The following is a 24292-nucleotide window of genomic DNA, read 5'->3' as shown; positions in this document are numbered from 1 at the left end:
AAACATGTAATAATTAATCTGTGTGTGATCTCATATGTATTATACCTCTAAAACGAGGAAATAATTGATAGTAGAACCCCATTTTTTTTTTCAGGGTAAAATGACCAACATTTTGAAAAAAGATACAGAAGGTATAGTGCGAAAGGAAGCAGCAGCTCTAATGACTGAACTGTATGAACATGATAAGCTGAGGTGAGTTTTCCAGGTGCATTACAGGCTAACATTCACTACGGATGCCAATCACTTCTCAGATATGTAGTTTTTGGATATAGAATAAATTAAGAACATATGTGCCATTTTATTTAAGGTAATGTGCAAGTTTTTTTCAGCCAGTGTGACCACACAGCAATTGTATTTCTGTAATTTTTTGTATTTATGGTATGTGAAGTTCACAATCAAATATCGACATCCCAGAGCAGTTCGAATGGACTCTCAGAATTTTTGAGAAAATCAAATTTGAAGTTTTCCTAGTGACTTTAATTCACTAAGGTAGGACAATTTTTCATGAGCCATTTGGTCATGTTGGTAGCACTTGAGAGTGGTTATCACATGTTCGAGTCTCAATTCAGTCAGTATTACTTTCGTTTGCCAGTGGTTTCATTCAGTTTGGATACATATGTCATTTAAATGTGAAATTTATCAAAAATATGCTACGTATCACATATTTTTGCCTGTGAGTTGAGTGTAAATGTAATAATAGAGAATGCCTTGTTCCAGATAGATTTAACAGTACTTGTTATCTGGATATGTTTACAAACTTTCAGTATGTGTGTCGCTATGAGTTGATGGTGTTGACGACAGTTGTAGAAACTGAGATCCAATGCCAGTACACCAACCTTTACCCTATTAGAATTACCTGTGAAGCTGGCCGCAGCTAACTGAAGGCAAAAAGATTTTGGTGAATTCCTAAGTGCATGGAATAGAGCCGACACCTTTTGCAAGGGATAGATGTAGCTGCAGCAGCATTAACTTACATTGTGAAGCAGCTGATACAGGGTGTATTCTCCCCAGGACAACCAGAAATTCCGATAAAAACTCAGGAGTTTTTTCATCCAGGAGAAAACTAGTAAAAACCCTGGAATTTTTTAGAATTCTGGGAATTTATGAGTTTTAGTTTCCAGTTAAATTTTTGTAATTTTGACTGGTAAGAACTGATACTGAACAAAGAATTTTGCTTTAGCCCACACTGCAGAATGATACTGCAGCAATAAAACGTAAAACGAGGAAAAGCAAAACAAAACTTAAGTTGCAATTGAAATGTGTCATTTATAATAACAAAAAACAGAGCACACACAAGCATCTGCCAACAGCAAAATGTGTCAAAGGCTTTAGGACGAAGACTATGCAGTACTTCATAACAACAAACTGCTTCTGATGAGCATGATGTCACAATGGTTTACATTAGGTTCATTTGAACAGTTGCCAGCGTGTTCAGTCGCATGCACAGTTGAGTCACGTATGAGCAGTACCTGGTCTCACTTATGGCTACTTTAGGTGCAGCTGTTAGCTGCATCAACAGTAGCAACAAGAAACTAGATGCTACCCAGAAAAATTTTTCTGGTGCGCCCAAGCTGCCAGATTCGAGCGTACCCAGAGTAGTCTCAGTTGTTAGGTTTATTAGTCTCTTGTTTCCTCTTTGTTTACAGCTCTCATTCAAATGAAAACAAAACTGATTTCTGTGGCCCTGAGCTAGCAAGTGAATTAAAATACATTCATGTAATTATGGAAGAGTAAAATATGTTGTTAGTTTCAGTTTCCTGATTTTATTTTATTACCAGGTTTTTGGCAGTCAAGCATTGATTGCCTTGCAGAACAATGAAATTATTTTTGTCGATTTGCTAAAGAAATTTGGCTTTTATTAATATTTTCTGCTGAGGCAGTCAATTTATTTGAAACTGTTTCATTCCACACTATTGGCTAGTTCAACTGTTTGCTGAATTACAGGTGCCCATTGTAATCTTATGGCATGTATGGCGTTATGCCATAATAAAGAACCAAACATGGGATAATACAGTACTGGTACTCCAAGAAAATATCCAGCCCGAAAACCACACTGAAAAGCTTAATATCAGCCTACTTCTCTGTGAATCTAGACATACAAATGTATTCTCTCAGCCAAATTAGCCATTTTAGTGTGGCTTATGAGATTCCGATTTTCTTGGAGTAACGTGCAGTAACGCCATTTTCTGGTGCTCTCTGACAACTGCTGAATTCTAAAGGTCGCAGGAAAATATTGCAAATGGTGGTTGAAAAGCATTATGTTTATAGTAAGTTTCATTTTATGCAAGATGAATTATGTTACATGTGCGAATGTGCTTTGAATTTCTTAAATCACAGAGCATTTGATTCTCATTTAAAGCTTAACACTTTGAAGCCCAGAAGAATTTTGATCCCAGAAAACCAGGCATTTAGGTCATTATTTAAAATTCTACTAACACATTTGTATGATGTATATTAACCCTGTTACTTCTGTGGACGTGTTAACGCGCGCACCTGTCCCTGTGTGCTCTGAATGTGTTTACGTGCGCCACCAGTCCTTCTACCTGGTACTCTGAACATGTCTACACGTTCAGAGCACACAGGGACAGGTACAAAGACGCACGCGTTAACACGTCCAGAGCAGTTAAAGGGTTAAAGTATATCATGTACCAAAAAAAGACAAATATTATATGTGAAAGCTTAGCTTTTCCTGGTGCTACAGTATGTACATTAATTTAAACCATGAACTTTTCCTGTTTAAGTGTTCACGCTAGTGAACAGTGATGTTGCTATTGGCTAACTATATCACGTGCCCTGTGCTCTGAATATCTGCTATCATCGAATCAGCTGGCGAGATCACATGACACGAGTTATGATTGGCTTACAAAAGTGAATCACAATCTCGATTGCAATGCTTCAGAAACTAACGTGCTGTGTATGGTGGAATTCAAATATTTACTTTCATAATGCAAAAATATGCAGTCTAGATGTTGCTGCACATCAAAGATCTTTTCAAAATGCATCCTTTTCTTTTTGGGGTGGGGGTGGTTTGTTTTCTAAAGTGCCTGGAAATTGGTGTACGCTGGCGTATGAATCCTTAACCATTCAAAGGGTTGATATGTTTTAAAGTTCCAATGGAAAGTATACTGTCACTTAACACAGAGAAAGTGTATTTTTAACCGGGAAATCCAGGAAAAATCTGGGAATTTTTTTCCCTTGTCCACGTATACACCCTGTGATAGAGTTTTGCGATGATGTGCATGAATATCTTCTAATACGGTAAAAAGAAGATTGTAATGCTAGACATGGACAGTGGAAATTTTCTTGGTCCCTTGATGGCACAAGATGATGATGTTGAAGACACCTTATGCACTGAAGTTTCAAGATTACACTTGAGAGTGTCCTTGTAAATTACGAGAAAATCGTCACAGAAAATAATCTTGAACCAACATCGTCAGCAGTAATTGTTCTGTTATACATTATAGACTTTACATCATGAAAAGTTTGTAACACATGAAAAGTTAATTGTGTATATTGAAGAAGACAAAAAAATGTTTTTATGAACTTGCATCTATTCGCTGGGAAATTATGAGCCAAAGGAGAAAAAGGCCAAACCATACAAGGACAACTGTTGTGGAGGAATTGCTGAAATAGAAGAAACATTGCTCTGAGGAAGCTTGACAGGGCTACCCACAAGGTATGACCAGGAACTACTACTAGGAGGCTGCTGCAATTCAGTTTGAAAATTTTTTATTTCAGAGCTTCTTATAGGTGGTTTCAGAAATTCAAACAGAGGTATCAGATTCATCAAAGAAAAATTGTAAAGTTTGTAATGGAAAGAGAAATCACAACAATGAGTGAAAGTATGGATGCTACAAATACCAAACTTTGATCCCAATTTTGCCGTTAATACAGACCAAACGGCTATTGAAAAAATTCTTTTTTTAATTTTCATAGTTAATCAAAGTATAGATCTTTGAGTGTAGTGTTTTTTGTAGCTTCACTTTTCCCCTGGGTGCCAGTAACTTTTGAAGATCTCTGATGAGTAAAGGATCAAAGGTGATGCTAGTGACAAGACTGAAAATGAATAAAATCTCCCATTCCTATCCTGCACAGAACTCTGTTACCCTATCAGCAAAATTATTGCCCTTTCCTACAAAAAACAACAGGTTCATTTGAACCCAGGCTTCAAGATTCGGTCGCTGAATATCTCAAGAAATACCGAAACATTGCAGTCACATCATCAAAATTGGGAGAGTCTACTACAAAGCTGTTTAAAGATTTTTAGTCAACACTTTAAAGCCGTATGTAAAAGTGGACAAGTGTCTCTAACTAATTGGTTCTTGGGCAGCACGTACCAAATCCATGTTCTACAGTGAAGTTTTTTGGAGCATCGTGCACTGAACAAAACACACCCCTTTAATACAGTCTTGTGATGTGTATTTTTCCCATGAAGTAAAACACTTCATTAATTGTCTGCAAAACTAAGCATACCTGATCGAGAAAGGATGTGATGTAAGCGATAGAGAAGATTGCATAAAACTTCATTCAATTGTTCATCACCAGTTGTTCACTCCAATCGTAGGTGAAATGATCAGGTATGCATTGTGTCATGTATTTTTACTGCAAGACAAAAACTAAGCCTAAGTGTACCTGATTGAAGGAGGTCATGAAATAAATGACAGAGAAGACTGTATGAAACTTCATTCAGTTGTCAATCCAATCTTGGTTGGAATGATCACATATACATGGTTTGCTCAAAAGTTTCCGATAAAAGAGAAATGTGAATGAAGTTTTCTTTCCAATTGATATACTGGGAAAAAATTGCAGTATGGCATGCTTGTTACTGTGCAAATGTTTGTTTGCCTTGTTTTAACCATGCTTATCACTGGTGTGAGAGACCATATCTGTGGTATAAAATAATGAATACAGTCCAAATAAAGAGTATATGATTTCTAATTAAATTTTTTTCATTTGTGCCCCAAAAATTTAATTTGTGTTTTTAAAAAATTACCAATCCTAATAACATTTCTTTTTCAAAATAGTGGCAGTTAGGATTTTGTATTTGCAATGAAAATTGGAATTTCATGTGCAATGTGTAATTAGAAATAAGATGTGCATTTTTCATTTAAAATTATGATTAAATATGTTTTAATTAACACGTAAATATTGATTATGTAAATGACATAGGTATTTGAAGGTAGGTGGGGGGGGGGGGGGGGGGGAGGAAGAGAGATTCTGTGTAAAGTGAGACTCATACCAGCTACACTTTGATTATCAGTCTTCAGCACTATCAACAGAGCCATGTGGCCCATCAGAAATTGTTGTACCTTTAATGAATATATGTCACTCAGAGTACTTCAAAGTCAATTTCATTGATAATTTTTGCGAGTTTCATTGAATTGCTGTGATAGATTGAGATCTGAGTTCTGAATGTCACACATCATAAATATTGACCATGTGAAAAAATCAGTTGCTGTGTGGTGCCTTGCTAGTGGCAGACACTGTTTCTTAAAATGAAGACCAAAATCTGTGTTCTTTGTGAGAGACCGTATAGTTTGTAGGTGTGCCGTCAGTTCTCTGAAATATGGATCTCAATTTTTATTTTATTTTGTTTCAGCTGTATCTTTAGCATAGTTTTTAAAGTCCTTGTCTCATTCTTTTGTTGAAGCTGTAATTAGCTTTTAACAAACAAGGGCCCCTGTTGGCAGTCAGTTTATTTATGATTGAGTGCCTGACATTGGTTTCTTCCAGCAACCTTGCAAAGGTTCAAGCACTCCTACCTAGACTTCAAAGAGGCTTGAGGCAAGGGGGAAAATGCAGCAGTAATTGCATCTCGCGAATTTGGATGAAAATTTCACACAGATGTCTGCCTTTTTTTAAAAACACATGATTCGTTTTTAGATTAACACTCCATATTATTCTGGAAAATAGACATGGAAACATATTGAATTACTTAAGTCACACTGGTTATTACCATTTTGTGAGCCAAGCTGCTGAGCAATTGGTGAAGATATTGTACTGTGGGTTGGCAGACTCATTTTCAAGGTTATATTTTAACAAAATATCTTATGTAACCATATATTGTTTCATTTAAAAATATGCATTTCAGTGCTTTAATTAATGATATTTGCATAATGTGGAAGAAACTAATAACATTTGCGCGGAGTGGCTGCACGGTTTGAGGCACCATGTCACATATTGCACGGCCCCTCCCACCAGAGGTTCGAGTCCTCCCTCGGGCGTGTGTGTGTGTGTGTGTGTGTGTGTGTGTGTGTGTGTGTGTGTGTGTGTTCTTGGCATAAGTTGGTTTAAGTAGTGTGTAAATCTTAGGACTGATGACCTCAGCAGTTTGGTCCCTCAGGAATTCACACACATTTGAACATTTTTTTAAATAAGAACAAGATTCAAATTTATATTTCAGTGCCAGTTAATATTTATTTTGTTTTGTCATTATTAGAATAAATAAAAACTTGGCTTCTGTGTCCCTGTCCCAAACCCTACACCCCATGCCTCCCACTTCATTCGGTTAACCTACTCTCATATTTTCCCTTGTGCAGTCTCCCTCTTCCTCTGTGATCTCCCACTGACCACTCCACCATTGTGTGTGCCACATGCTGCTCCTCCTGTCTGCACTAAGGCAAAATTACTGACGCAAAATTACTGACCCGTTATCTTGCAGCCTGCCCTTCCAGCTGTCAGCCATCCCTCCTCCCACTTCTCTCTTCCTCTTCTCACCTCCTTGCTTGTCTCACACCCCGTGCCTGCCACAACCTCTTGCAGCATTATCTGTAGTCTATCCAGAATTTCTGATACCATATTAACCTAATTAATTTACACAGTGTCTACTACCAAAGCATTTAGTTGGAACCTGGCATAAAAACAGCAAAAAAAAATCAAGACTTTTATGCACTGCGTGCAGTAGATGAATGATACGTATCCACATTGACGGTTTTTTGATAGTACTGTAGACAAAACTGACAATATTAAAACCCACCCATCATTTACGTACTATGACACAGATCAAGGATAACAGCAATTCATTAAAAATTAGTGCTGACAACTAAATAGGAATTACTACTTGGATTATAATCAAGTCACCTTACATGCAGATCTCTCATTTGTTTGATGTATGATTTTGAATGGTAGTTATGAAAGTTTTACTGACAGCAAAAGTGTGCGCCACAACACTGGCAAACAAGTACAGAATTGGGTGACATCATGTTCATGGTCCTTGATCTTTGAAAACCAAGCTTGCATTTTGCCCCATCACACAGAAACATAAATTCAGTGCCGTGTGAAGAAAGCCAAAAAAGAACCATTTGTCATAAAATCTCAGAACTATTTCGCCACTGTTGTCTTTGCAACTAAAAAAGAGAGATGGCTCCATGTTCTGAAAGCTTCCAGTAGCATTGTACATTCAATTTCCTATGTCTCTTCTCATGTTATCAGAAAATGTCAAAAACTACAAAAATCTGAATGTAGAAGGTATTCCCATGTACCTTAACTTTACCATCCTGTTGGCAAAATAATAGGTAAAACTCTCATACAAACTGAAGTACATTATAATAGTAGGTGTTTATTATAAAGGGGAAGCATTAGAATGTTTGGTGCTCAGTAAGCACAGTTTTTCAATAGTAATGAGCTTTGTTTTTAAGAAATGGTACTTTTTTCCTTCACGCCTGTCTCATTTCTCTATATTGTCAGATCAGTTAAATTAATATAAAAATACTGTCCAGTGTTTTAATGATAATTTTGGTCATCTATATGGACATTTCTGTAATAAGTAGCAGATACTTATTGTTTTCTGATTTTTAAATGTGGTGTTCTAGGAAAGAGATATTACCTGTTGTGTACAGCACAATGTCTGCTGCTGCACTTGGTGATTTGTACTGGGAAGTCCAAGTAAATGCTCTTACCTTTTGGGAAAAAGTTATCGATCGTGCAATGGTAAATCAAGGCATGATTGATGGTGCATTTCCTAGTGTCACATTTTCAAAGGAGAATCGTAAAATTGTGACATTGACTGAAAAGGAAATACAATCACGCCTGAGAAAAGTTCTCTCAGAACTGTCACAAATTGGATGTTTACAGGTACGTAGTAAGCTTAAGCTTCAAAAAGTGCTCTACTAGTAAAAGTGAAAATCTTCTGGTGAATGAGCTTCACAATTTAAATTGCAGTTACTGTTGGAGGGGGGGGGGGAGGGGGGGGGGCAACTGCTGCAGAAGAGACTCCCACAAACAACTTTCTGCTCTTAATTTATGGGTTAGCTTGGAGTCATTGCACCTGAACATTATGCGAAACTACAAACTAGCTGCTCACCTTACAGAAATTGTGAAACTAATTGAAAATGTTAGCTATATGACATCAACTCTTAATGGTATGACTGCTCATTCAATGATACTGTATTACACTGTAAAACTTCTATTTTTAATAATGGTTAGTAACTTATCACTGAAATTGGCATTAATGAACAATGTGCTAGTCATGTCGTGGCATTGTTAATGTTTGCCTTATAAGGAATCACTCTGATTACGCTCTGGCTATTTCATTCTGCTCTGCAAACTATGCACTGATTTGTAATTATGGGCACCTTTTCTGCTGTACATTGTAATGGTTTCCTCAAGAACAAGCAGAGAAACATACCGAAAACTCCTAATTCTAAAGGGAAGCATCTGTCAACATGCTCACTCTAATGTTTGAGGCACTTCCTTCATAAGCACCCTAGTATACACACAATGTAGAATGATTACATACACTTCATTTCTTTCTTTGTAAAAGGAAAATTCAGTATATGTATAAGCAAAGTTCTATCTAGTATGAAATGTATTGTGATTGGAACAGATATGTAAAGTGCCATGAACTGTTTGTTTTCAAATGAAGCCTTTTTTTAAAGAAAAGAGAGAGAAGTGAATGCTGTGTAACTTCAGATGACAATTTTCAGTGTTACTATTTTCTTACATCATATAATAATTATTTTGTGCCAGCATTGCAGGGTATGTACTGTTGTAAAGTGTTAGATGCAAGATTGATTGTGAGACCAGTAAAATTCTACTTATAGCTTGAAGATAAGCTATGTTTTTAGTACCACTTTCTGCAGATGAGATATATGTTCAGTTAAATGTGTACTGTTAGATGATAGTTACATTTTACCTGTTATTGCTATAAAATGACACCACTCAACACTGGTTGGTTTCAGACAGACACCTTATCTGAACAGTTTTAATGTAGTTTATGCAATGGCAATGACTTCTTTAAGCACTAGTGAATTTATAATGGGTTTCTTTGAGTGGAGAAGGCTTGAAGTACTAAACTATCAAATTAAATACTTCCAAGAATTTTATGGACCATGGATTTGCTCCATGCATGTATCTTGGAGTTTTGGGTTTGATTAATTACTGGTAAACATGTAAGCCCCATTTCTGTGATACACTGTGGAAACTTAGAAAGGTGCTCTACACATTTCAAAACATTTACCATTGGAAATCACAAAATATTCAAAATTTTGAACTTTAAAACTTATTTATAATGGATATCTTTGTAGAGATCTGTGGCTGCAATTAGTCCTTGTAGATATGTATTCTTACTGTTTCTAACGTGTTTTCAAAAACTGTGAAATCATTTCAACATATGATGCGTGATCAAAAAGTAAAGGGATTTTTTTAATTTCTCAGGATTTATACATTCAATTTTCAGTTTTTTACTTGTTGGTACACATGTTCATGATGCATGTTTGCATTTTCAGCTGTGTGGAATATTTTGTTTATTGTTGACAGTTCATATCCTTTGGCTGATGCCAAGTTTGTGTGTGTGTGTGTGGGGGGGGGGGGGGGGGGGGGGGGGGTGTCGGGTGAAACATGGAGCAGCAAAGTTTGTTCCAAAATTGTTGAATTTTGACCAAAAACGACATCACATAGACATCGCTTACGAATTGCTGAGTGAAGTCATCAGTAATCCAGAACTTCTAAAGAAGGTTATAAGAGGTGACAAAACATTGGTATACAGTTACGACACCGAAACTAAGGCCCAGTTGTCTTGAAGAAAACGCCTGAAGAGCCAAAATTGAAAAAAATTCAACAAGTTTGATCACAAGGAAGGGTCTTCTCACTGTTTTCTTCAGACAGGATAGCGCATCATGAGTTCCTGTCAGTTGGTCATATTGTGAATAAGGAATACTACCTAGAAGTTACGAGCTGTTTGTGTGAAGCAGTCTGAAGAAAATGACAAGAATTGTGGCAAAGTCACTTGTGGAAATTGCATCATGATAGTGATCCCACTCGCACCTCAATGCTTGTTCCTGATATTTTGCCAAAAGACAAAACTATTATGTTGCCTCAGCCACGGTATCCTCTGGACATGGCCCCCTGTGACTACTTTCTATTCCAGAGGCTGAAGTGAACCATGAAAGGACTTCGTTTTGCCACCGTTTGTGGGATGGAAACAGAATCGCTGAAGGAGCGGAACACCATATCAAAAAGTGAATTGCAGAAGTGCTTTCAAGTTTAGAAAAAGTGGTGGTGCAGATGTATTGTATGTGAGGAGGGGGATTACTTTGAAGGGGACAAAGTTGATATTGATGATTAAATAAAGATTCTTTAAGAAAAATAAAAATTTCTATTACTTTTTGATCACACCTTATATTCTGACTTTGGATGATGTCACAGTCAGCATCTGATAGCAAATACTTTAAAGCCCAAATAATGTAATTTTGAAGTTTTTAATGATCAGAAGTTCTGAATAAAATTGCTAAAATCAGTGGTGTAACTGGGTTGAAGCAGATGGATCAGTTTCCTGTGACTCCTGAGTACAGGGAATCCCTAGTTGCTTCAGGACTCCTGTGAATCTATGTAGTTACTTGAGTGAATTAGATGCTGACTACTTACTTGCGGTCAGCACCAATGCATTTCCTGGAAGAGAATTTTCCCTGTAGCTATTGTAGGGAAAACCATGAATTTGTGCTTCATTAATCATTTTCGTTTTGTTGTGATATAACTTTATGAACAACTTAGAATGGACACAGAATTCAAACAATCCAGCTGTAGTATTTTGATACATGACAAAATTTTCTAGTGACTGTTACTTTAATCGCAAAAGGAAATGAATTCAGTGGCACGAGAGAAAATAACTGTATTGCTAACAACTTTTTTTACCTCATAATGTCAAAAGGCTTGCTTTGGTTGCAAGTCATGCAGTGGACTTTGATTAAAATATCCTGAAACTTTTTTGAATTCTGTGTATTTATGAAGGCAGTCCAAGTGGTTCATATTAGTCTCAAGGAACAGGGAGCAGGAACAACAAGTAGTGTTTCTTAACAAATAAAACAGAAAACCAGTGAAAAATTGCTTTTAATAAACATTTTAAACATGCAAATGCGCTTGCATAACAACAAAATCTTTTAGTTTAGTGTTAATGTTTTTTCTCCCATAGTGCTCCTAAGTCTCATCTTTACTCGTTGAAGCATATTGAAGGATCGCTCCACAGTTACTGTTGTGCATGGTGTAGTGTGATCACTCCACAGTTACTGTTGTGTGTGGAATAGTGCTCAAAATTTGTAGTGCTTTTCTCATGCTAAGGAGAAAGACATTGGTCACGTTAAACAGGTCAACGATTTCTGTGTCCCTTAATTTAGCTCCAGGTATATTCTTTTTCCTCCATAAATTGTACCATAGGTCCAGTTCTCTGGCAATATCATCCAAACTACAAATTTTTTTGAACAGTTCGCCATGTTTATGAAATTCTGTTTTACTAGTTTTGCTCATATTCAAGGGCTGTAACGTATTTAGAGCAATAGCTGGAGTATTTTCTGGTGAAAATTGAATATTTTATGATGACATGAGTGATTAAATGTACGGTATTACCAGCGAATGTCGCCAGTATTTGCTGTCACTTTCCGAAGGCAGATTGCTTCTGAATTTTTGGTTACAAGCAAAGTGTGGAACAGCAATTTCTATTTCCCTTTCCTCTGCAGTGGCTTGTGCTTTTCCAAGTAATTCACTAGTTGTTCTGTCTGCTTCCTTTCAGTCATTACTGAGAACATCAAGGATTCCTGTGATGTTCTCGCTCACTGCGATCATGTCTATAAACTTAGATTTCAGGACATTAGCCACTGGTTCTAAAACTGCTGAAGATTTGGCTATTGTTTGTAAAGCTAAGAGGAACACCAGTTTTGTAATGGCTGAATGCAACTAATACACATAATGTCCCTCCATGGACAATTTTCTAGAGCTCTCACAATCTCTGCAAAATGTTGAGAAAACAGTCTGACGGATTTATATTTTTCAGACCATCTCATCTCGCACAGTCGTGATAAATTTGGAGCATATTTCTGTGGTATAGTTTATTCTCTAAAAAAAAGTTTATAGTGTCTTTTACAGTGGCAACAGTATTTCTAATTTCTGGCACTGAATTTGCATCATTCACCACAAAGTTGAGTATGTGTGTTGAACCACGAACATATGAGGCTCGATAATACTTCTTTCTTAAAATGGCTTGCACACTGCTCTCTCTACCTGCCTTTTTTGAACAGCCATCGAAGCCAAATCCTACACAATCTTCTACTGGAAGATTAGGAAACTGTCAGTTGCTTTGACGGTTGATGAAGCATTTTGTGACTTTATTTCAACAAAACCTACAAATTCTTCCTGGATTTTCACTTTGCATTCACGCTAGAACCGCACGCCTATTGATAACTGTTCCTTCCCAGCTATGTCTGCTGTTTCATCAGCCAAGAACGCATAAAACATTGCTTTCATAATGTCAGTGACTATATTCTCCCTAATAACAGCATTATACAAATTTATTAGTTCATTTTGTATTTCTAGTGAGTGTAAATAGCATTGCAGCAATAATTTTCCGGATGACTCCTCAACTTGTCGTCGCCAGAATAGATTATTAAATTCAAGAAATGTAATAAAAGACCATCATCTGCCTGTTTTCCTCTAAGAGGCATATCATGTGTACCATAAAAAATCATACAAGAAGGAATTGATGATAATATCTGCTGGTTTTCATTGATCACTTTTTGATGCACATTATGCAGTTGGACATCTACAGGTACTTGTTCAAGAAAAGATTTGCTGCAGCTCATGCTCTTAAGTGAAGCTGGGTTTTAACATTTGTCTGACAGTCTTCATGCTTATTCTTGAATTTTGTGAGTGGTCTAATGACAGATGATCCCAAAATGCCTCTAACAGTGCCAGTAACAGGAAATAAAACACAGTGCTTCTGTAGGGAATTTTTTAGTAGCTTGGAATATACCAGCCACGATGCATATTGTTCTAACCAAGCAAGATTAAATCTTTGCAAATGGCTTGCATCACTTTCAAAGTCATAATTCCTTGAGGGGGTCCAAGGATTTAGCAAGAGCTCTTCCTTCTTTTCCACTTTCATCTGAGTAATTAGCCCAATATAACAACCCAGATAATTTTCATTGCAGTCAATTTTAATTGCAATTTCCAAATTGTCTTTGAACATACAAGCTACTTGGGATGCTGAAACTTCCTTGCAGATTAAAACTGTGTGCCAGACCGAGACTTGAACTCGGGACCTTTGCCTTTCGCGGGCAAGTGCTCTACCATCTGGGCTACCCAAGCATGACTCATGCCCTGTCGTCACAGCTTTGCTTCCGCCAGTGTCTCATCTCCTACCTTCCAAGCTTCACAGAAGCTCTCCTGCGAACCTTGCAGAACTAGCACTCCTGGAAGAAAGGATATTGTGGAGACATGGCTGACCCACAGCCTGGGGGATGTTTTCAGAAGGAGACAGAATGAGATTTTCACTTTGCAGCGGAGTGCCCATGAAAGGCAAAGGTCCCGAGTTCGAGTCTCGGTCCGGCACACAATTTTAATCTGCCAGGAAGTTTCATATCAGTGCACAATCCTCTGCCTAGTGAAAATCTCATTCTACTTGGGATGCTGACTGAGAATTATGGACAGGGTCTGATACAGTTACAGGTATTGCTGTTGAATCTGATTGTTGCTCAGTATCAGCTTTAGGTGTTGAGCACGACACTTCACTTTTGTTATGATCGTCATCGCTTCCACTGCCACTATTTCGACTCCTTTTCTTTTAATGAGCAGTAGACCCTACAATATAGATAAATGTAATTTTGTTTCCTAATATTTAGCCATAGAATGAAAATAGAGCTAATATAAATGGAAGACAGACAGATTTATCGGAAATATAATAACTTTCAAGTGCGAAGTAACTAGAGTATTTCTTCCACCAGTCCCTGAGCCATAAGAAATTATTATTATAAGTTTGTGAACTTTTTAATTTATCCTTGTCACTTAAACTGCTGTGGTTGATTGGATAAATTTGGCACAAAGAAGATAGGATTTGTAATTCAGGCAATAATCAGTTTATTTGTGGAACTAAAGTAATTTCGTGTTTTAACTCTCTCAGTACATTTTAAGCACATTTCATTACATGTTATTTGTTGCATTATTCAGTAGAGTTGTTCCAGTATAAAAATCATCAATTTCTGAAGAAAGTGTTAGAAGTCCTCTGCTGTTCCTAAACTATATAAATGACAATCTGAGCAGCCATCTTAGATTGTTTTATACGATCCTTGTCAGAAGATCAAAACCAATTGCAAAATAATTTAAATAAAATACCTGTACAGTGTGAAAAGTGGCAGTTGGTCCCGAACAATGAAAAGTGTGAGGTCATCATGAGTATTAAAAGGAATCTGTTAAGTTACGGTTACACTACAAATCGCACAAGTCTAAAAGCTGCCAGCTCAACTAAATACCCAGGAATTACAACTTTGAGCAACTTAAATTGGAATGATCACATGGATAATGTGAAGTGTACCAAAGACCGCAATTTATTGGCAGAACAATTAGAAGATGCAACAGCTCTACTAAAGAGACTGCATATACTATGCTTGTCTGTCCTCCAATAAACAATTGCTCTGTGGTGTGGGACCCTTATCAGATAGACTGATGGAGGACATCCAAGAAGTTCAAGTAAAGACAGCTCATTTTGAATTACCACGAAAGGGGAGACAGTGGGTCGCATGAATAAAGTGGAGAATGCATTTATTGTTGAAAATTTAGCAAACATTCTCAAGTTCTGTGGCACAAATAATGCCCCCGCAGTGTGGGGGGAGGGGAGGATGTGGGTCTCCATGAGAATGGGGCCCCGTACTTTTGGAGGCCCCAGACTACTTTAATTATTTGTTTAAACATTTATTCTTATATTCGATTTAGCCATGGAAACCCATTAAGGAAGAGTGGACAGATGTATGCCAGCAGGCATTTTGTACTCTTTTTTTGTTCAACGCTAACAATAATGCTACAGCATGTGGCGCTCAACATGTGTGCAGTGCGGAGATGCATTCCGTCAGTGCTGTTTTTAATTCTCTACACAAGCAGTGGCTGATGGGTCAGCTAGCACTCTGGGATGTGCTACCAGCTTCATTGTGTATTTCCTTCAGTTGGTGTTGATGACAATAGGCTCTGCTACTCAAAGTCCATTATGTTAGTTAGTTAGGGTGTCTTTTTTAAAAGGTTGTGACAGACACAATGCTACTGCGTTGATGCATTAGTTCGTAGCATTTTCCGTAAGTTTATTTAACACCACAGATAAACATAAGAGAGACCTCAGTCATCAATAATATATTCTCCTTCAGTATGGACAATAGACTACCAACACAGGAGTAACTTTTCGATTACAAGACGGTAGCAATCACATCGTTTTCAGGTGAAGAACTCGTTGAGCCATGTTCAGAGTGCATTTTCATCTGGAAAGGAAGTTCAAGGTTGTCTTATAGGGAGCGGAAATGATGAATATCTGAGGGTACAAGATAAGATGAAGAAGATGTATCGAATGACTTCCCAACCCAACTACTGTGTAGTGTTTTTTGTTACTGTAGCAGAATTCAGGCGGGAATTATTGTGGAGTAGCATCACTTCACTCAGTCTTCCTGGTCATTATTCCAGGATTGCAGATGCAAGATGTCTCAGTTCTTGACAGTTAATGTCAGCAGTGATAGCTACACATTGGGGAAGCAATTTGTAGTACACCGCACCATTGCCGTTGCACTAGATGCATAACATTATCTTTTGTAGATGCGTTGCAGGTCTTTGTATGGGAACCTGCTGCATTGTTTTGGCTCAACCATACCTTTGTTTTCCTGTGTTAGCATAAAGACACTTGGCCCACTGATGACGAGCAAGCACAGATGCGCCTATGGTCTCCTACTGTTTTTGTGGCTTTGGTATGGATGACAGCTTATGTGCTTGATGTGCATTATGAGTCATATTTAACAAAAATTCTCTCTTGTTAGAAAGCTCTGTCAGATTTCCACTTTGGAGTAGATGAAAATGTGATGTATTTTTAAGCTTTCGTTCAATAATTTGTTCACCTAACTTCAATATCAAAAACATTTCCCACATGCCAAAAATTCTGGAACTTTGTCAGAAAATGCATTTTCATAAACTGCCTGTGTTTCAACTTAATAATGTGTTGCCACACATAAAACTAAAATCATAATGTAGTGCAGCCCCTGTAGAACACATTGATGCCAGTTCCATACTTGCACGTTGAATACTTTGCCTGTTTGCACGAGTTTAATGAATACAAGATTATGTGTGTGTTCTGAGCCAGATATGATAGGCAACACACACAGAGAGCCTTCTCAAGAAGGAGGGAAGGTACTGAAGAAGAACTCCATCCTCAGGGAATATGCTTCAGATATTTTATTCATACAAAATTAAGAACTCTCTTAGAGAATGTACTTTTGCTCTGAGAATCTTCTCCCGATAATGTTCTGTTTTTCTTTATTATGAGTGAGTGTCAAAGGCATGACACACGAGTTGACATGTCAACCATTAAAGCAGAGGTGTTTTCATTGTGGTTAGATCTTTTCATGAAATTTTAGTCTCTTAAATTTTTCGCACAAATACAAAAATATTTTGTTGACAGCCACCTACATGTAGAGTAATGTTCATTGTAATAAAGTAGGAATCAGAGCATTTGTTCTTTTTTCCCATACGCTAATCGAAAGTGGAACGGTAGAGAAATAGTGTGAAAGTGATTCGACGAACTCTCTGCCAGACACTTAAGTGTGCTTTGGAGAGTAGTCATGCTATATTGCATGTTACATCAATTTATATACAGAACATCAAAATATTAGTGATTCTACTGTTGTGTCGCAGAGTACAGTATAATAAAATAACATTTTAGTTTAAATTACACATAAAAAACTTGGTTAATTATCCAGCCTTTTTAAAAACATTAACAAAGAAGTAGGTATTGTAACTAAGCTCATCTTTTCTAAAAAAAAAAATTCTTGATATCCGTTTGATGACTGCAATAACTCCCTGAAGCAATCACAAACTTGATAACTGATATATTCAAAAGACTGTCTCCCAAAACTAATTATCTGCCGAGACTTTGGCTCTTTTATGCCGTTGTGGTGCACATGTCTTTCTTGGCCCCGTCCATGGGGACGCATTAACCCATTGCCCACAGCAGATGGAAATGTGTTCTGATTGTTGTTTGTATGACGTCATTGTGGGATGCTTGATGCACTTGTTGTATGTAGAAGATATACTGAGTTTACCAGCATTGTCATCTTTGTTTTCCATTGTTTCAAGTACTTCAATGGATGGCATAATTTGTATGTAAAGTATGTAAAGTATGTAAGTCATACACAGTGCTAGGCTGTGCCTTTCTAAGCTGTAACAGAAATTTTACTTCATATTTCCCTAGTAGCATGCAAGGTTAGGAGGAGTTTTGTTGTTGGAATTGTGTAGAAAAGACAATCTGAATGCAGCAAATGGTCATATTTGCTCCTATCGTTTCCAAGAGCTTGGTTAAGTAAGAAACTTTCATTAATCATAATCAATAACATTATTGTATGAAAGAGTGTTTCAGGTAGATACATTCCATAAATACTTTGCCATGCAGTAGTGCTCGAACCATCAGAAAACTGGCTTTGAATTAAAGTTTGTTCGTGTGCATAAATGCAGCAATTTATTCTGAAAAAGGAGTATCTTTAGAAGCTTGTGTACAACACCTACAGTGTGGTTCCCCAGTATCCATCGAAAAATAATAAAAATTCCAGCAGAATGCGAATGTTCATCCTTCATGCTGTCACCAAAAACAAGTAAGAAAAGCAACTCACCTCAAAAAAGAACAACATGGTAGTTTTATCCTGCTAATAGGGAATAACTGAATAAAAATTTGAGAAAATAAAAGTGCTGTAGAGAACTTCAGTTCGGGTCATAACTGTGCAGCGTAGCTCCTTTACTAATGTGCATGTGTCCCTCTCTCAAAATATCGTCAACTGTAAATGTACTTTGATGTTATAACATACAGTCCTCGATTATGACATGCAGTATTGTTGTTTGACAACAGATATATAAAATAACTGAAACCAATTAAAGGCAGAATACATGTTTTAGGTGGAACTGGTTGATGTTTCTTGTTCCTTCCACATGTCTACGATTATTTTGCAGCATTACAAGGCTGATAATGCCAAAGTTTGGAATATTTATCACACTGCATGAGAGCGTCACTGGCAAGAAGGTAGACTTGAATTGTTTTTTGTAGGTAGTAGTATGCAACATTTAATTCCTTGTGTTAATGTATTTCAATAGATCGTGTTCCAAGTTCTTGAATTTTTAAGTCAATGGTTTGAGTTAAAAAATGGACCAGTGACAAAATATGTATGTCATTTGATCTGTTACAAATGTACGGGGAATAAGCCTATTTTAGAAAATGAAACACTTTTAAAATTAATATTTTTGCAGCAGTAAAGCATGTTTTATTTAAAAAAGGTGTGAGAAATTATGATGGTCATGGTGACGTCAGAGTGCCCTCCAGTAGCAGAGCGGATTGCTTATTGCCAAAATTTGTTATTTCCATAAACTTCCCTGTGCTGACATCCATGTGTCGATGGTTTAAAAACAACGCCCAAGTCTGGGGGAATGAGTTCAGACGTTTTCTGGGAGGAGGAGTGTAAGAAGCTGCCCCCCATGCCCCTCACTGGGTACACCCTTGATTCAAAGGACAAAATACAGGGTTTTATTTTGCCATTAGCTACACACCTTCGTAAGTTAATATGAAAATACCAGAGATTTAGACGATAGGCTCATCTTGGGACATACAGTTTAAAACTTTGTAGAAGTGACCATTGGTGCTGATATGGTTATACCAGGCTGCCAAAGCAATGAGAGCAGCAGGTGCAGTTTGTAGAAGACAGGTTGCTGAGACACATAAAGGTCACTTGGGTGGTGGCTGGCAGTTGACAGCATTTGACTTGTGCCGTCTGTATTGAATAAGATCCCAGCGAGTTCAGAAGTGCAAGATATTCATAAGTAGCCTGCCCTCCGAGTACTATAATGCATGGCAGCCAACTGTTACAGATGGTCACAATAGTAACAGAGTTAAGGAACTTAGAAATAGGTATTTCACAGTTTGTTTTAAAAAATTCAAAAATGGTACTGTTTATATTTCACTTATCAAATGCTACTAAAATATTGTATAGATTGTAATGATTTCCTTCCTGGGCATGTAGTAAACCTGTATGCGAATTATTTTGTGGCCAAGACTTAACTAAGACCGTTATGCTGAGTGACGACAAAAATTTTTGATTCTCCAAGTGTCAATTTAAGGATAGGAATAAAACAGCTTTCAAACCAAGTAACTTCACAAGGTTCAAGGCATTCTTCTGTAAGCTGTTGTGGGTTTTCTAACTAGGTGATGTCACAAAATGTGCAGTTCATCTACTTATCCTTACTTAATCATACACGTGATGCTGATACTGTTATAATAACGGACATCTCCTTTAATTTTTTAAAAATTGTGCCAGGAGTGAATTATTACTGAATGAAACTGTTGATAATTTTGTGACATTACCTGTGCTTGTTGGACTTATTCATCTTTTTAGAATTCAAAAGCACGGTGTATGTAGTGTTAGCCACTAAGGGTTTTTTGTTTTATCAGTTTCCATAAGGACAAGTGTGATGGAAATGATAATGCATAATTAAACAGTATGAATGGTCTATGGAGTGAAACTGAAAAAATAATAAGATGGAAGCTCCTTTAGATGTTCCAAGTGGTGGTAGTCGTGGATTTACTTATCATTTCAATCATAGTAAGAAGGAAAGTGGAACTAATTTTTAACCTTTTTCACTTGGCCTGAATTTTTCATTTTTTTCCTTGGAAATTCTTCTCTAATTAGGATCGGTTAGTGTATGAAATATAATGTTTATTGGCCCAAATCAGGCTTCGAATTTTTAAAATTTTCTGGGGAGGGCCCACAGACCCCCCTCCATATTTGTTATTTGATTTCTGACAGCCTCTTCTGAAGGTTGGCAGATAGGGTAAAGGGAAATATTTTTGGGCAGATTGTTACAGCCAGCATGTCAGAAAGTGAAATACTTCATGATTTTGCTGCCATTATATGCACACTTTTACATATAGACAAAATGTGACATAAAACAAATTCTAGATTGAATGGCCTCAAATACTGGTTTTGCCTTTGGACTGCACAGTGTTAACAAATAGGTAATGAGCATGTACAGAATGGTGTAGCTTGAGCAGAAGAGAACATTTCCTCTAGAAACTGCTATAGCCTACAGTGTTGTCATTGTATCCGTCTTGTCTGCTTGTGTCTGTGTATGTGCGGATGGATATGTGTGTGTGTGTGTGTGTGTGTGTGTGTGTGCGAGTGTATACCTGTCCTTTTTTCCCCCTAAGGCAAGTCTTTCGCTCCCGGGATTGGAATGACTCCTTACCCTCTCCCTTAAAACCCACATCCTTTCGTCTTTCCCTCTCCTTCCCTCTTTCCTGATGAAGCAACCTTAGGTTGCGAAAGCTCGAATTTTGTGTGTATGTTTGTGTTTGTTTGTGTGTGTATCGACCTGCCAGCACTTTCGTTTGTTAAGTCACATCATCTTTGTTTTTAGATAAACTATATAATATCAGAATGAGATTTTTACTCTGCAGCGGAGTGTGCGCTGATATGAAACTTCCTGGCAGATTAAAACTGTGTGCCCGACCGAGACTCAAACTCGGGACCTTTGCCTTTCGCGGGCAAGTGCCCTACCATCTGAGCTACCGAAGCACGACTCACGCCCGGTCTCACAGCTTTACTTCTGCCAGTATCGGTAGCTCACCTGGTAGAGCACTTGCCCGCGAAAGGCAAAGGTCCCGAGTTCGCGTCTCGGTCGGGCACACAATTTTAATCTGCCAGGAAGTTTCATATCAGCGCACACTCCGCTGCAGAGTGAAAATCTCATTCTGGAAACATCCCCCAGGCTGTGGCTAAGCCATGTCTTCGCAGTATCCTTTCTTTCAGGAGTGCTGGTTCTGCAAGGTTCACAGGGGAGCTTCTGTAAAGTTTGGAAGGTAGGAGACGAGATACTGGCAGAAGTAAAGCTGTGAGACTGGGTGTGAGTCGTGCTTCGGTAGCTCAGATGGTAGAGCACTTGCTCGCGAAAGGCAAAGGTCCCGAGTTCGAGTCTCGGTCGCGCACACAGTTTTAATCTGCCAGGAAGTTTTATATAATATCATTTTCTAAACTCAGGGGCTTTCCTTTTCAACAGTTGTTGTTATGCAACAATAGTTTGATTGTTTTTTTATTTATTTATTCCTCAAGACACACCACAGTGGTGCAAATTCCACTGTTTTGTGCGTCTGCATCCCTCAGTGTTGTGGTAAATTTTTTATGTTTGATGAAATGAGGCTGACTGTGACTGCTTAGAATCAAATTTTGCAATTTACTACTGTTTAATGCACTCACAACTTTATCACTGAATTCTTAGGCATCCTGAGAACACAGTACCCTCACACTTATTAGTGGTTTATGAGGTGAAAGTGATGGTCTCTAGTTATTGGCCTTCTGTACAGAATTTTCTCAGTTTTCCAAGTCTTAGTATTATAATTACCTGTTTAAGTGTTTCCTCATTTCTTGTTATTTCATGTAATATGGTGTTGTTTGCCTTCAGAATCAGTGTACAGATCCTATGATTGAAAGAGGTATGGGACTAACTAAAGTAAAACTTCTCTTTTCATTAAAGTAAGATTTTTTGTAAATATTTAAAACAGTCATTACAAGATATCTACAACTTGGTCGACTCCTCCCAGTACATTTATTCTTTAATGGCTTGTTTTTCGGATAATATAAAAGAGTTTCAGATGAACTGCAATATGCACAAACACAACAAAAAAGTAATTTTCATGCAGACTGTGGCCTCCATGCCTACATTTCAGTGCAGAGTTATGTGCTTGTATGTATAGGTATTCAACAAGCTCTCATCTAACATAAAGCAAAAAGTTGGGATTCTCTATCAAGTCAAAAGAAAATTATAAAAACCTCATTATAAACACCTTCTACATATTATCTGATTATTTAGATTCAAAGCTTGAAGATTTAGCTTTTCGGCATGCAGCAATGTATTGTAAACAATGCTGTGCCAATAAAAATGCTCATTGTTAATGAAGTCTACAGATTACTTTACTACAAATTGCTTTCTTTTATTAACATTTCCCTTGACTCGTTCCATGTCATGTAGGGTTCTTTGCTTAATGGGAACGAGATGAATGAATGAATAAATGAATCCATGCAAGCTTTGACAATTCAGAAAGAAAGGTACTACTCAAAATATATCACTGATTTAAAATTATGTATTTTCAAGTGGTATTGGTGTGTGAAATACTGCTATTTGATTTCAGGTTCTTCTTGTGTTGATTCAAGACTGTAATATGCGTGTTGTGTGCAAAGCAGCATCTGTTATAACATCAATTTCAAAATCATTATCAGAACATGATTTGCTGTCACCAGCTGCAAAGCATCTTCCAGACTTGGTGATGTCCGGTTGCGCTGAAAGATTTCCTGACATGCCTGCTAGCAGAGTGCAAGGACCACGTTTTGCCAGCAACAGTGAGGTTGACTCTATTCCTACTACTCCACAAAAGCGCCAAACAGAAACCTCTGCTTGTGTCATAAATTCTATAGTCCAACAATCAGATATGAAACTTCTGCAGGATGTATACAGAAGCAAATTGAGTGTTCCACATCCATTTGATCATCGTGTGACAACAATATGCAGCAGTGTAAGTCCAGAAGATTTTCTTCACGCTCTTGGAACACTCAACATTCAGAAAATGATTCAAGAAAAGAATCGTTGGCTTGAATATTACTCTGATGACTTTGGTTCTTTACTTGATGATATACTAGCTTCAAATGAAGCTAAAGAATACAATGCTATTGATTGTTACTGATAGAACGCAGTCTGTGTATGTGATATTGTGTGCCAATTCATTTATTTTAATTAAACTGTGCAGTTTTGCAAAATACAGAACATAAAAAACAAAAAGATAAGATTGAGATGTGCAGTCCATTGTAAAGTATTTTATTAATGGTTGATGTAAATATTTTTGTATGAGAAACAAACATGTTGGATCACTATCATAACTGAAGAAAATATTTTAAATGTTTTTGACTTTTTATGTATTCTATTATAGTTTATTGGCTGTTAATTGTAACTGAAGATACATATTTTTCATTTCCATAAAATAATTAATGAAAAATTCAGTCAATATTTCATGGTTTTTTTATGAAATAGACGAGAAAAAAATTGCAAAAAATACCAATCATGTTAAAATAACAAACCTCATTATTATGCATTTATTTTTAACATTTCAGTATGTTTTTGCTTGCATACCTCGGGAAGTAATGAGTCACTGAGTATAATGAAATTATTGATGTGAAATGTAACATTTACAATATGTATTTGTATATTAGTGATTTTTAAGCAGATATTGACTCTGCACATATTTTGCTAGAAACTTACCATGAGACTAGGTGTACAGTGAGTTGTCAGAAAATGAGTTCCTTGAATAAATATTATTGTTCATAGTTGGAACTCATTTCTTGAGGGTTTTGAAAAATGGAATTAGTTATGTTTGGAACTGTGATAAAAGAACTGTGTAAAATATGTTTTAGGATGAATAAAGGAAATTAACAGTTGATTAAATCTTTCAGTGTTGTCTGTGATTACCTCAAAAAGTTTCCAAAGAGTGGTGGAATGTTTCTTTTGAAATGACATGTAGAATTGTGTGTTACCTATTTTCAAATTGAAGATGGCACGTATCTCACCAACATTTGTGTTTCAGAGAAATAAAGAAACACATGAGCAAGAACAACATTCAGGAACACACTGTATATTACTTTGATTCCTCTTATAGTTTTGTTTAACGAAGCTATTATGCAGAGAGGGAGCAACAGTAGCCTCAGATTTTGAACTTTCAAATAAGGATGTTTTTACCAGCATGTAAAGACATATGGACAGCATG

The 24292-nt window shown here is 37.0% G+C and overlaps 1 protein-coding gene across 1 annotated transcript in view; it reads left to right on the top strand.

The window, feature by feature from the left end:
• The window catches only part of LOC126457966 (uncharacterized), a 105437-nt gene extending 81479 nt beyond the window's left edge, over positions 1-23958 (top strand). The window contains exons 8-10 of the mRNA XM_050094724.1: positions 95-192; positions 7812-8073; positions 22670-23958. Of these exons, the coding sequence (XP_049950681.1) occupies positions 95-192; positions 7812-8073; positions 22670-23218 (909 nt within the window). The 3' untranslated portion in view covers positions 23219-23958. The remainder of the gene's footprint in view (positions 1-94; positions 193-7811; positions 8074-22669) is intronic.
• The last annotated feature ends 334 nt before the right edge of the window (positions 23959-24292 follow it).

Source organism: Schistocerca serialis, chromosome 2 (genome assembly GCF_023864345.2).
Source record: "Schistocerca serialis cubense isolate TAMUIC-IGC-003099 chromosome 2, iqSchSeri2.2, whole genome shotgun sequence".
Classification (NCBI taxonomy): Eukaryota; Metazoa; Arthropoda; class Insecta; order Orthoptera; family Acrididae; genus Schistocerca; species Schistocerca serialis.
Note: the sequence above shows the minus strand (reverse complement) of the source record. Positions and strands in the feature narration are given on the sequence as shown.